This window comes from Ursus arctos, unplaced genomic scaffold (assembly GCF_023065955.2).
Source record: "Ursus arctos isolate Adak ecotype North America unplaced genomic scaffold, UrsArc2.0 scaffold_19, whole genome shotgun sequence".
In the NCBI taxonomy this organism is placed as follows: Eukaryota; Metazoa; Chordata; class Mammalia; order Carnivora; family Ursidae; genus Ursus; species Ursus arctos.
In genome coordinates, this window is record NW_026622863.1 from 33,836,239 (window position 1) to 33,848,310 (window position 12,072).

The following is a 12,072-nucleotide window of genomic DNA, read 5'->3' on the forward strand; positions in this document are numbered from 1 at the left end:
GGCACACGGCTGAAATTCAGAAGTCTGTCTCTTTCCGTGTTTACTGTGAACCTGCCCTCTGGCTTCCCGGAGGCATCTCTGTGACCAGCACGGAGCACGGGGTTAAGCCCTGTCTGTGTATCCTGTCACAGAAGCCTATGGAGGATCCCCATTTATGGAAGAAGAAACTGAGTCTCACCAAGGAGGAATGACTGGTCCAAGGTCACATAACTCACAAGGGGTGAAACTGGGACTCAAAACTCAGTGTCTACCACCGCCCCCCACCACCACCCCAAAGCCATACTTTTCTCCCTTCCAGGCCGAACCTTGGAGGGTTTTCTGATTTGTTTAATTAAGAAAAAGCAACACCGGGGCGCCTGGGTGGCACAGCGGTTGGGCATCTGCCTTCGGCTCAGGGCGTGATCCCGGCGATCTGGGATCGAGCCCCACATCAGGCTCCTCCACTATGAGCCTGCTTCTTCCTCTCCCACTCCCCCTGCTTGTGCTCCCTCTCTCGCTGGCTGTCTCTATCTCTGTCGAATAAATAAATAAAATCTTAAAAAAAAAAAAAAAAAGAAAAAGCAACACCTTCACTCTGAGAGGCTAAAAGCATTTTAAACTGTTTGGACCTTTGAGATACAAGTGTTCCATTTTATTAATATTGTGTTTTTTTTGTTTTGTTTTGTCTTCCTCCTGTACTCTCCACTCACTCCCTTAGAACACAAACTTGACTACCCAGGAGCATGAGAACATCATTGTGGTAAGTCTCTCAAGATCCCTTTCCCTCTGTCCACCTCCTGGTGCCCACGGTCCTTCCCCCAGTCTGAGTGACTTCTCGAAGCAGCTGGAATCCACCAGCATCGTGACCTTGCTCGGTCTTGTCTTTTCTGTCAAGCCAGACGTGTCTGCCTCCTGCCTTTGCACATTTCAGAGCCCCAATTGATGGGGGAGGGGGGATATAATTATCAGTCTTTAAGGTTTATAGCAAATGTGTCTTCATTGCCTCCTCCTTCCTGAGTGTGCTGGGGGGAGTTGAAGGCAGTAGATGGCAGAGAGCATATAATTTATTCAGAGGCATAACCCTATTAGCTGAGAGGTAAGTGTTCTCGTTCTTGTCCCAGGACGTCTCCTCATTAATCCATGTGTAGAACCTGGATTTAATTCTCTCTGATATGCAAAGTGAGGTCATATTTTCTGGGACTTGACTATGATGTAAGCCTCTTTGGCGTAAAATATCTTCCTGGGTGATTTGAAGCTCTGAAATGTGACTCTCACTAGAGAGAAATGAAGTTGCACCTGCTGGGTGCCAGGCATTGTGCCGTGTTTGAATCCATAGGTAATGAAGACAGACCCTGCTCCCAAGGAGTTTGTCATCTATCGGAGGAAGACAAATGAGCTCACCGCACAAACAGAGAGTGATAAACTCACCTGGGAAAGAAGCCATGGTGCTTCCTGGAGGCAGTGATGCCTGAACTGGGTTTTGAAGCATCAATAGGAGTTTGCCAGATAGCAAAAGAGAGTAAAGGCATTCCAAAGAGAGGAAACAAAACATGCATAGAGATGTAACACAACGCAGTATATTCTGGAAGCTTCAGCATTGCTGGAGTGTGAAGTATAAGAAAGTGGGAAGTAGGGAGGCAGAACTTGAGATAGAAGTGAGAAGCAAAGCCTTATGTGCCCAGAAAGGACATTCACCTGCCCCAGAGGTCCTATGGCTACAGCCTTTGAAACAAGGGCAAGATGCCAGACTCCGTGCCCCTCTGAGCCAAATAAAGGTTTCGTGGGCCCACCCCCTTGGCCCTGGCAAGCCCAGCCTGGAGAATCACCCTCCTCACCCCAGCTGGGGCCTGTGGGTACCAAAGGAGGTGGGTCCTAGGCGATGTATTATGGAGAGTAAAGGCAGCAGCCTCTGTGGAGCCCCACCTACAGTGCCAGGCACATAGTAGGTGCTCAATGGGAATTTGCCAAAGATAGAGAAGGTTTGTTTTTTGTTTTTGTTTTTGTTTTTTTCCTGTGCTCCACTCTAACCACTCAGTGCCTTCTCTTGCCAGAACAGGGTGATTGTCAAGCTGGGTGCCCTCACTCCACACCACCACCTTTCTCTGGTATACTATTAATTAATAAATTGATTTTGCAAACTTTTGTTGACATGAGGACAAGTATGTCCAAATACTAGTCTCTGTTTCACAGACCTAGCGCTGCTATGGAGAGATTCACTGTGTGGTGGAAGAGCCTGGCAAGTGGGCAGATAATCAAGTGATAACATGGTCAGGGGTTGAGATTTGTTTGGAGTGTTAGGGGAGCCCAGAGGGCAGACACCTAACATCCACTGCCAGTGAGGGTGCTGGGAGGAGGAAGACGGAGGGCTTCCAGGTGGAGGTGAGCGAACTGGATCTTAAAGGAGGGGTAGGAGTGCTTCAGGGAAAGGCAGTCCAGGGAGAGGGCATGAGAAAGGCAGAGCAGTAAGACTGGCTGGCAGAGAAGCAGGCGGGGACGTGGGTGCAGGGAAGGAGGTGGCATCTTCCTCTCCATGCTGGCACTACCTGTGGGTCCCACCGTGCTCTTCAGCTCTGGACAAAGGGTGAGGGCTTTGGACTGGGGATGAGCCTCGGAAAGGAATTTTGATCTGAATGATCCAGGCTGCTTTTATCCAGCTACTCTGGCGGGGCTGACCCCTTAATTGGACTGAGCTGAGCTCCCCTGCTCAACAGACATGCCGAGAACAGAGAAGAATTTGATCTGAGGTCTGCGCCGCAGCCCTGCATTTTCCCAGCCTCCCTTCAGTGCTCTTTACGACCAGTGCCCTTACCATTATTGGGGAGCCTCCTTTCGGTCCAGAAATTACATGATCTGATTTGACCAGTTAGCAATGAGTCTTCTCCCAGCGGGGCTTGGTATGTTTTTAATGTGCTTATTTTTCAGAAATGCTTTCCCAAGTAACTTGAGTGGGTTTTATTTGGTCCGTCAGGGGTCGGACATCTATCTGTGCCATACCTGGTTGTGGCTGGTAACCAGTGACCTGCGTGGACCTGGAGCCCAGACCCCAGCTGCCGTCCCACGTGCTGGTGAAGAGGGTGGGCTTGAAGCTCCACGTGAGCTCAAGTTTCGAGCCGGTGTAGACCCTGGGCCCACCCAACACTAGCTGTGACCTTGGGCAGGTAGCGGGAGAACTTCAATTTTACTGTATTGAAAATATCTTTAAGATATTCTTTAAAAATGCTTGTACAAGTATTCCATGAAAATAATTTCATTAGAATAAAGAAAGAAAAAAAGATGTCTCCCCATCCTAGTGTCCTCATCAGAGACAGCTTCTGGCGGTTTTCAGGTAGTGACAAACCCACACGGATACAGTTGCGTTTTTATTTCTTGTTTTCAGCATTAATGATGTGGTGCTAGGTGGGCTGTTCCATGGTTCTTTCATGTAAGACATCTTAGGGATGCTTTTAAGTGTCTTCGTGCCTGTCGCCCCACGGTTTCTAGCCGCGGTACCTGTGGCATTTGGGAATGAATCGTTCCTTCTGGGGGGCCTGCCCTGAGCATTGTGGAATGTTGAACAGCATCCCTGCTCAACCCACTAGATGCCAGTGGCCCTTCCCTGTCGTGATATCAAAAATATGTCTCCAGACAAGCCAACATCCCCTGGGAGGCAAAGTCAACCCTGGTTGAGGACCGCTAGCCCACTGGATACTTTCTACTGGCTCTAGAATATTTATATTTAGCCAGATGGCCATTCAGATTGTTTTCAGCTAACTTGACATCCTAAGGCTCAGTCTCCTCATCTATGAAATGGGTATGGCAACAGTGCCATTCTTACAGGGCTCCTGGGAAGGTTCAGTGAGCTCATGTACCTAACATTCTCAGCAGAGGACTTATAGAAAGAGTCCACAGAAATATAAGCTCTTTTTAATTAATCATACCTTTTAAAATGATCATAACTCTGTGACGAGGGCAGACCTTGTAACCTCCCCGACCCTCTGTCTCTTCATCTGTACAAATGAGAATAACTCCCGCTTGACCTCACAGAGTTGTCATGAGGACCGAATGAGATAATAGCATGGAAGCACGAGAGATAATAGCATGGAAGCACAGAACCCATGCCTGACACCCACTCTGGGCACTTCAATCCTTCCCACTCCTTTATTCCTTGACTCGTTCTCGAGAAAGAGGGGCCCAGCATGAGTGAAGGGGCTCCATCCTGCACGTGGTCCCTCCTCCCAGAGCTGGTCCAAGATCTGGGTCTGGGGAACAGAGCCGGCTGGGGGCAGTCACCCTGTCCAACGGCCCCAGCTGCAGCCGGACTAGCAGAGGGAGGGCTGGCCAGGTGGCCGCAGGGGATCCCCACACAGCGCGCTAAGCACTGAACTTCTGAACGTGCACGTGCAGAGCCAGAACCGTGGGCCAGGCTCCTGCCAGTTGTTCCGTTGTCTTTCATTGCCCCATGTCTCCTTCCCTGTGCTTGTTGTCACCAGACGGGGTTATTTGTTGCTTCAGCATATGGAGGGCCGGGACTGAGAAGTAGCGTGGTGAACAGCTCAGGCTCCCGAGTCAGACGTGGGTTCAAATTCAGGCTCCGCCGTGTTCTGACAGTGAGACCCTGGGCCGCAGACTTCCGCTCTCTGAGGAAAGGGGCGGGACTCACACCCAACCTCCCAACTCACAGGGAGGATTACGCCATGCCACGGGTAGCACCGAGCCCAGCGTGGACAGCTCCCAGGGCAGCACCAGCTAGTGTGGATGTGCCTGTTGCTCTGTCACTATCACCCGTGTCATTTTGGGTCCCTGGGGCTGGAGGGGGACTGTGTGGCACGCAGCACCCCCAACCCACACTGTCTGGGGGAGCATTCTGCACCGACAGAGGTATCCTCTGTCTGCTCTGCCTGGTACAGTGGCTGCTGGCTTCGTGGGACCCCTGAGCACTTGAAATGTGGTTTGTGTGACAGAGGAACCACATTCCCATTTTTTATTTTATTTCACTTAAAATCGTTTCTTTCCTGTCTGTTGAAATTGGAAGGGTGGCCTGCACCAGTGGCCACCGTGGTGGACGGTGATGCCCTAGACAGGTGAGACCCTGGGCTCGTGGTCGGCCTTGTTGGCGGTGCTACAGAGCAGCCCTCAGTATCACTGATCTCCTTCACAGAGGTGCATTCGCCTAAGTGCTCATCTCTTCTTGGCATCCAGCGATGCTTCCTTTCCCTGATGGTCCCCAGCCCAGTGGAAGGCCTTGCCGAGTGGTCCCTCCCCATATCCAAAGGCATCGCTGCAGGGAACAGATCACGGAGACCCTCTGAAATCGAGCAGGCAGGGTCTGGGCCGTGGTGATGGGGAGAGCCTCCTTGTCCTCACAGAGCCCTCCTGGGAGTCGGGCAGAATCGCCAGCCCTTGCTGCTGCGTCGGGTACAGCCCAGGGCAGCCCCTGCTGTGATAGTGGCAGTGACATGCTGTGCTCCGGGTACTGGGCTTATCCTGAGGCTGAGGCTTCAAAGCTTCTACAGTTTTCTTTTATCAAATCCCCCCAACAACCTTGTGAATCACTCTAGTTCTACCCATTTTATAGGCTAGAAGACTAATGCGCAGAGAGGTTGAGTTGCTCACTCAAGGTCACACAGCCTGGCAGGCTTGGTGCTGGGTCCCGGGTCTCCTCTTTGTTAATCTTGTGCCCAGTGTGGCAGACGGGAACATGAGTGAACTTCACATGGGCACTAACCATCCAGTAACTAACATTTATGGAGAGCTGGCCCTATTTCAGACTTTATACCAAGGGTCCTCAACTGGGTACAGTTTTGCCCCCCATGAGGCATTTGGCAATGTCTGGACACATTTCTTTTCAATTGTTCAAATATTTTATCTGAATCTGAACTTTAGCACAATCATTAAAACAGAGATCACGAGAGGGGGAAGAAAAATCAAGACTCAGACGTCATTCGGGCCACGGGAACCTTGTACGGGAATGGCAGTGAGAACCAGTAAGGATTGTACAGCTAGCCTAGGAAGACTTGCTGAGACATGAACTCGAGGGGCGTTAGCTATTCTCACCTCCATTAATATAAAATAAAGCGTGTCAGGAGGCTTTTTGATTGTCACAACTGGCTGAGGCTTGCTACGGGCATCCCATCGGTTGAGAACAAGGTCACTGCTACACACCCCGCAAGGGACAGTGGCAACTGGCCCCAGATGGTAACAGGGCAAGGCTGGGAAGCCCTCCCTCCTGCTCTTCCAGTGACTCTCTCTGCTCCGCTTTCCAGGTGGGAACTCAGGCGTTAAGAGAGAGGAAATAACTTGTTCTAACAGTTACGCTGTAGTAAGCGCCAGGACTAGAACTCGCACCCAGGACTCTGCCCCCAATGCCTGGGCTCAGAGCCACTCTCCTATCCTGCCCCATAGTCGGGGACTGTTGACCTGAGGGGGACATGGACGGATGTCAGCAGGCCCGGAGCCCCTGAAGTCACACGCACCACTGTAGGGGTGTATCTTCTTGGAGGGCAGCCCAGAGCTTTTATCAGCTTCTCAGTGGGTGCCATGAGCCCCCCCGGTAGGATTCCTTTCTAGAGATTCCAGCTGACATTTGTTCGTTGTCTTTCAGGCAATTGCTCCTTTGCTGGAAAACAACCATCCACCACCAGATCTCTGTGAATTCTTTTGCAAGGTATGGCATGACCGAAATGGGGCTGTGTTTGCAGGAGGCAGCCGGCCTCTGTGTGTGTGTGTGTGTGTGTGTGTGTGTGTGTGTGTGTGTGTGTGTGTTTGCTGGGGGTTGGCTTTGCATCATTTGCTGAAAACCGAGGCTTCCCCGACCTGGGTCAGGGCCCCAGACAGAACCAGAAAGCAAGCCAGGCAGCCCATTCTTAGAGTTAGAACTCTCTCTCTCTCTGCCAGACAGGTGATAAGCAAAGCCCAGGGTCCAAACCAGTGGGTCAGGGAGGAGCGTCCAGCTTTTCCTTGGAATATCTTTGTAGCTGCCTTGGGAGAAATTTGTAGCAGATTTTCTGGGTTCCTGACGTCAGAGCTGGTTTATTATTAGCCATGGCTCCTCTGAGCACCGGCTGGCCCACAGTGGGGCACAGCCATGGGGCTTTTCCTGAACAAGGAAAGCAGGCAGGGGATGCCAGGTTAGCTGGGAGGAGCCACAGAGCAGGCCATCCACTCCCTTGGACCCAGAGCCAGGCTTTCAGTGGGATTTACACGCAACGTGCCCAGGGCATGTCGGGGACCAGTCATCCCTCACTCTGAAAGCACACTTCAGCAGTCTGGGGAACCAGCATGCGATCCTGTTTTGTTCTTTGCTGTGTGATTTTTTTTTTTTTTTAATGTAATGATTTGATGTCCTTGGAGAGACGCAGGGCCTAGGTTTGCTGCTACCCCAACGCTCTCTGCTCTAGCACCTGCTGACTCACTTCACTCACGCTCCTTCCCTCCCTGGCTCCTTCCACAGCCATATACTGTCCTTGGTGGGGGGGTGTTGTGGACTGTCCACCAGCGAGACAAGCACGTGGCCTGGCAAAGCAGGCACCTGGGAGGCCCAGTGGTATCTGGAGGAAAGAGGACTGTGGTGCCCTTATTGCATCTGGACCCCGCTCAGAGAGCATGCTCTGTCTGTCAGGGGGCAGGAGCTTTAGAGATTACAGAGACAGGGTCGCAGTAGCCCCTTTGGCCCAGTCTCTCCATCAGCAGACCTTTTCTGGCAACCCACAGAGCAGAGGGTGGGCTCAGCCTGCCGGCCCCAAGTGCCCAAGTGCGTTCTCAATGTGCGTGGACGGGCACGTGGCAAATGTGTGCCCTCTGGGCCAAGCAGTGAGCACCTGAGCGTCCAACTGAGCCTGCACGTGTGCGTGTACGTGTGTGTGTATGTGCGTGTACGTGTGTGTGTGTTGCAGGAGCGTGCCTGCACAGGCATCAGGCTTCTGTGCCAAATCGAGGCCCCTTCCTCCTCGGGGCTTCAGTGAGACTAAAGACAATTAAACAGGCCTTCTTTGCCCCCAGCACCTGGGGGCGTCATGCCTGGAGCAGAATGGGGTCCTATATCCCAGTGCTTGGGCTCCTGAGAGGATGGCCAGCGGCTCCCTTACTGATCACAGCACGTCCTCTCCTCTCTCAATATTTTGTCCGATTTCATCCAGCTCTGTTCCTTGTTCTCCTTTCAAGCTGTATGATTTCTCCCAGATTTCATGGTTTTCAGACTATCGTTCTAAAACAGTGGACCTTCGTTCAAAGTAGATCATACCTGGGGGTTCCTGGTAGCACGGATTGAAAACTAGTGATGTAGAAGAAACCATTCTTGGGGCGCCTGGGTGGCACAGCGGTTAAGCGTCTGCCTTCGGCTCAGGGCGTGATCCCGGCGTTGTGGGATCGAGCCCCGCATCAGGCTCCTCCGCTATGAGCCTGCTTCTTCCTCTCCCACTCCCCCTGCTTGTGTTCCCTCTCTCGCTGGCTGTCTCTATCTCTGTCAAATAAATAAATAAAATCTTTAAAAAAAAAAAAAAAAGAAGAAGAAGAAACCATTCTTTTTGGCGTTTCCTGATAGAACTCCAGTTGGTCCTGAAATAGAGGGCTGCCCTGTCCTTTGGAGGGAGGGGTCCCAGCCTAGGGGGGCTCGTGAGCCCTCAGGCTGTTTTCCCTCTGGGGGTCGGAGTCCCAGCCTCAGTGCCTCACCCACAAGGCCGGCCTGCCCAGAAAGGAGAGCTCGAGGGGAATGAAACCGCCCCCACTGGGTCCACCCTGGGCCGGCTCACTGGACATGCCTGCGAGCCTCATCAGCCAGATTTCTAAACCAGGTCCCTAAGATGTGAGGAACGTTTATTGAATTTGGTTTTCCCAGGAAAGCCCTGATTCCTGATATCCCAAGTTCAGGGTCCTCATCCAGGGGTTAGAAACCCAGCACCTTCAGGCCCGGGCAGGTTGTAAACGTGTTGGCATAGTGGGGCCTCATCTGTTCCACCCAAAGACCTTCAATTTCAATTTGAAAAGATTTTATTTATTTATTAGAGAGAGAGAGAGCATGAACAGGGGGAGCGGCTGAGGGAGAAGGAGAAGCAGGCTCCCCAGTGAGCAGGGAGCCCGACATGGGGCTCGATCCCAGGACCCCAGGATCACGACCTGAGCCGAAGGCTGACAGATGCCCGACTGACTGAACCACCCAGGCACCCCTCAATTTTAATGTGAAAAACAAAACACGCTGATGAAGTAAAGTACATCTAAGAGGTGCATTTGATGGCCTGCAGAGTGCTACCAACCTATCAAAGCCAACAGCTGAAAAGCCAGAGAACTTTCAAGATTCTGGTGTCCAGACACTAAACTGGCATTCTTGCACCCATTTTTTAAGAGACCGCTCTGTTAGACCAGGCACTCTGAGTCTCAGTGCTGCAAAGTGTCACTGGAGTAAATATGGACCTGTCCAAATGGACGCCTGTCTGTACCATCTGATACAATCTCGGCCTTTATTATTTTTTTTAAAGATTTGATTTAATCTTCAGAGATTAAATTAGAGAAAGCAAGAGAGGCATGTGCTGGGGGAGAGGCAGAGGGAGAAGGAGAGACAGACTCCCCGCTGAGCATGGAGCCCAATGCGGGGCTTGATCCCAAGACCCTGGGATCATGACCTGAACTGAGTCAGACACTTCACTGACTGAGCCACCAAGGCGCCCCACAGTCTTAGACTTCAAGAGCCACAGGCCAGGTCTGGACTTCCAGAGGCCCCATCCGCTCTGGCCAGACCCTGCCAGGCTCATTGCTGACTGTGCCCTTCTGTCTCCCCAGCACTGCAGAGAGCGGCCCCGGTCCATGGTGGTCATCGAAGTGTTCACTCCCGTGGTCCAGAGAATCCTCAAGCATAACATGGTGAGTTCCCCTGACACCCCGACTGCAAAGCAGTCCATCATTTTTCCCCAGCCTTTCGCCATTCCCCAAAGATTTGGGGCACAGGGTTGGCTGGCCTGACAGTCAGGGACTGGGATTGGGATTCTGTTTAAGTTCGGGTGTTCGTGCAGCCTGTCCTCCTTAGCTCTATTTTCTTCTCTTAAGGCAATGGAAAGAAATCTTTTCACAGTAAAAATAACAAAAATAGTATGGCTGGGGGAGAAGAGAGAAGTTTCCCGTGTGTAGAGTCACAAATGTCTACAGACACTCCGCCCTCAAGGAGGGGGAGTGGAGCTCCTCACGTCTTCGGTGGGGGCCGTCCATAGTGTGTCCTTCCATAGGCACAGTATGGAAAGGGGGAGAAGAGTGACCGTATGATGGAGAAACCTGACAGGCAGCCACGGCCGCGGCCCACGGGTCATGATCAGCAGCCGCAGTGACAAGTCATGTGAGGGCAAGCACCCTGCTACGGTGTGAGGAGAAGGGTGCCATACCTCTGGGAGCTTCTTCTCTCAAACCCACAGGCCCCATCTAATCCTGAGAGAAACATCAGGCCCGTCCCTGCTGAGGGACATTCCGCAAAATACCTGACCAGCACTGCTCAAAACCGTCCAGGCCATTTAGAACAAGTAAAGCCTAAGAAACTGTCACAGCCCAGAGGAGCCTGAGGCGACATGAGGACTAATTATAGCAGGGCGTCCTGAGTGGGATCCTGGAACCGTAGAAAGACGTCAGGGGAAACAAAGGCAGTCTGAATAGAGTATAGACTTGGTGGTCTACGTGGCCCCTTTGCATTCTCATCAGTTCAGTGAGAGCAACAAATGTCTTTGTTTTCTCCATGTTACACGTGGGGAAACTGAGGCTCAGCAGAGTCCACTCACTGGCCCCAGGGGCCACAGCTAGGAATGAGAATAACTAACATCTGCTCACAGATATTTGTTAACACCTTCTTAGAACCAGACACAGTGTGACACTCAGGCATATCACATGTCATTTAACCCTTATGAAATCCCAGGACCTCCTTTCACAGAAGAGGTGGCTGGGACCCAGAAAGGCTCCCTGGGTCACTCAGGGAGCTGATGAGCAGCCCTGAGTGCTGATGAGGGATGCCGAGGAGCAGCCATCAAAAGCGAGGGCCAGTGTTCCAGTGTCCGCCAACCTAGACTTGAGTCACCTGGGTGGTGTGGACGCATCTATGTAATTGCAGCACTTGTGGGGGCACTGAGTCAGATGTGGGGTGCCCACGACGACCACCCCCTGCCCTGTCAAGATCAGCATGTGAAAACAACGGTGTCTCCACACCAACCCCCCAACCCCAGTCCGGATGGAAGTGTATGACTCGTGCTATTCTGCCCCATCCCACGCTCGCGGCAGACATCATCAGTCGATTACAGCACTCTTCCTGCAGAGCCCAGACATAGCTTCCAAATCTGTCTCAACACAGCATTCCAGGCAGCCACTAGGAAATTGAACGGTGCTGGTGCCATATGGATTCTCTTTACCATTCTCGACCCTGGGCAGTCTCACACCATAATTGAATTGCTGCTTATTTCTGAGATCCTCCTTGATTTGAGATAAATGCATTTCTGATTTTCCGAACACAGGGGAGAGGAATACTCCGTCCAGTTCTTTCTCCGGGACTAGCAAAGACGTTCCCTATGGTAGTGGTGGAGAGCGTGAATTTGTGCCCTAATTTGGGCTTTTATAGTTTTAGGGGCACTGTCTGGCTTCAGGCTTTTGAGAGGAAAGGATTTCTGACTGTTAACTTTAAAATCACTGTGGAGGTGGTGAGAGGTGAGGTTGTTCCCTTTCAGAGTCTAGAGCAGAGATTGCAGAGTTTCTTTTGCAGAGGACCTTCCAGTGACAGAGCCAGACCCCCAGGGTATGCTGTCAGGGCCCATGCCTCCTCGGGCACAGAAACGTTTTTGCATATTCCATGGTCATCAATAGGCCGCTTAGTAAGGTTTCTTTTAGGACATTTGCCTTCCGAGGGAAAAAAAGTCAAAATGCAAACCAGCCTCCCACGGCTTAACCATACAACATCTCCCTTAGGTTTGATTGGTTTTATGGGCCTAGAGTGTTGACCGTGTAATAATTTTCTGGATAAAATTCAGAACAGCTACAGGGCAAGTGCAGAATTTATAGCGTTGTTGTAGCCTGGCAGAGATCAGGGACCTTCAGGCATGAATCCTCACTTGACGTTTAAAGAACTCCCCAAGTGATCCTCAGCGTCTGGGGATGCGA

General features: G+C 51.7%; 1 protein-coding gene across 1 annotated transcript in view; it reads left to right on the plus strand.

Moving 5' to 3' along the window:
• CMIP (c-Maf inducing protein) overlaps positions 1–12,072 on the plus strand; it is a 231,421-nt gene that overhangs the window by 182,010 nt on the left and 37,339 nt on the right. The window contains exons 5-7 of the mRNA XM_026495307.4: positions 698–739; positions 6,560–6,622; positions 9,730–9,810. Of these exons, the coding sequence (XP_026351092.1) occupies positions 698–739; positions 6,560–6,622; positions 9,730–9,810 (186 nt within the window). The remainder of the gene's footprint in view (positions 1–697; positions 740–6,559; positions 6,623–9,729; positions 9,811–12,072) is intronic.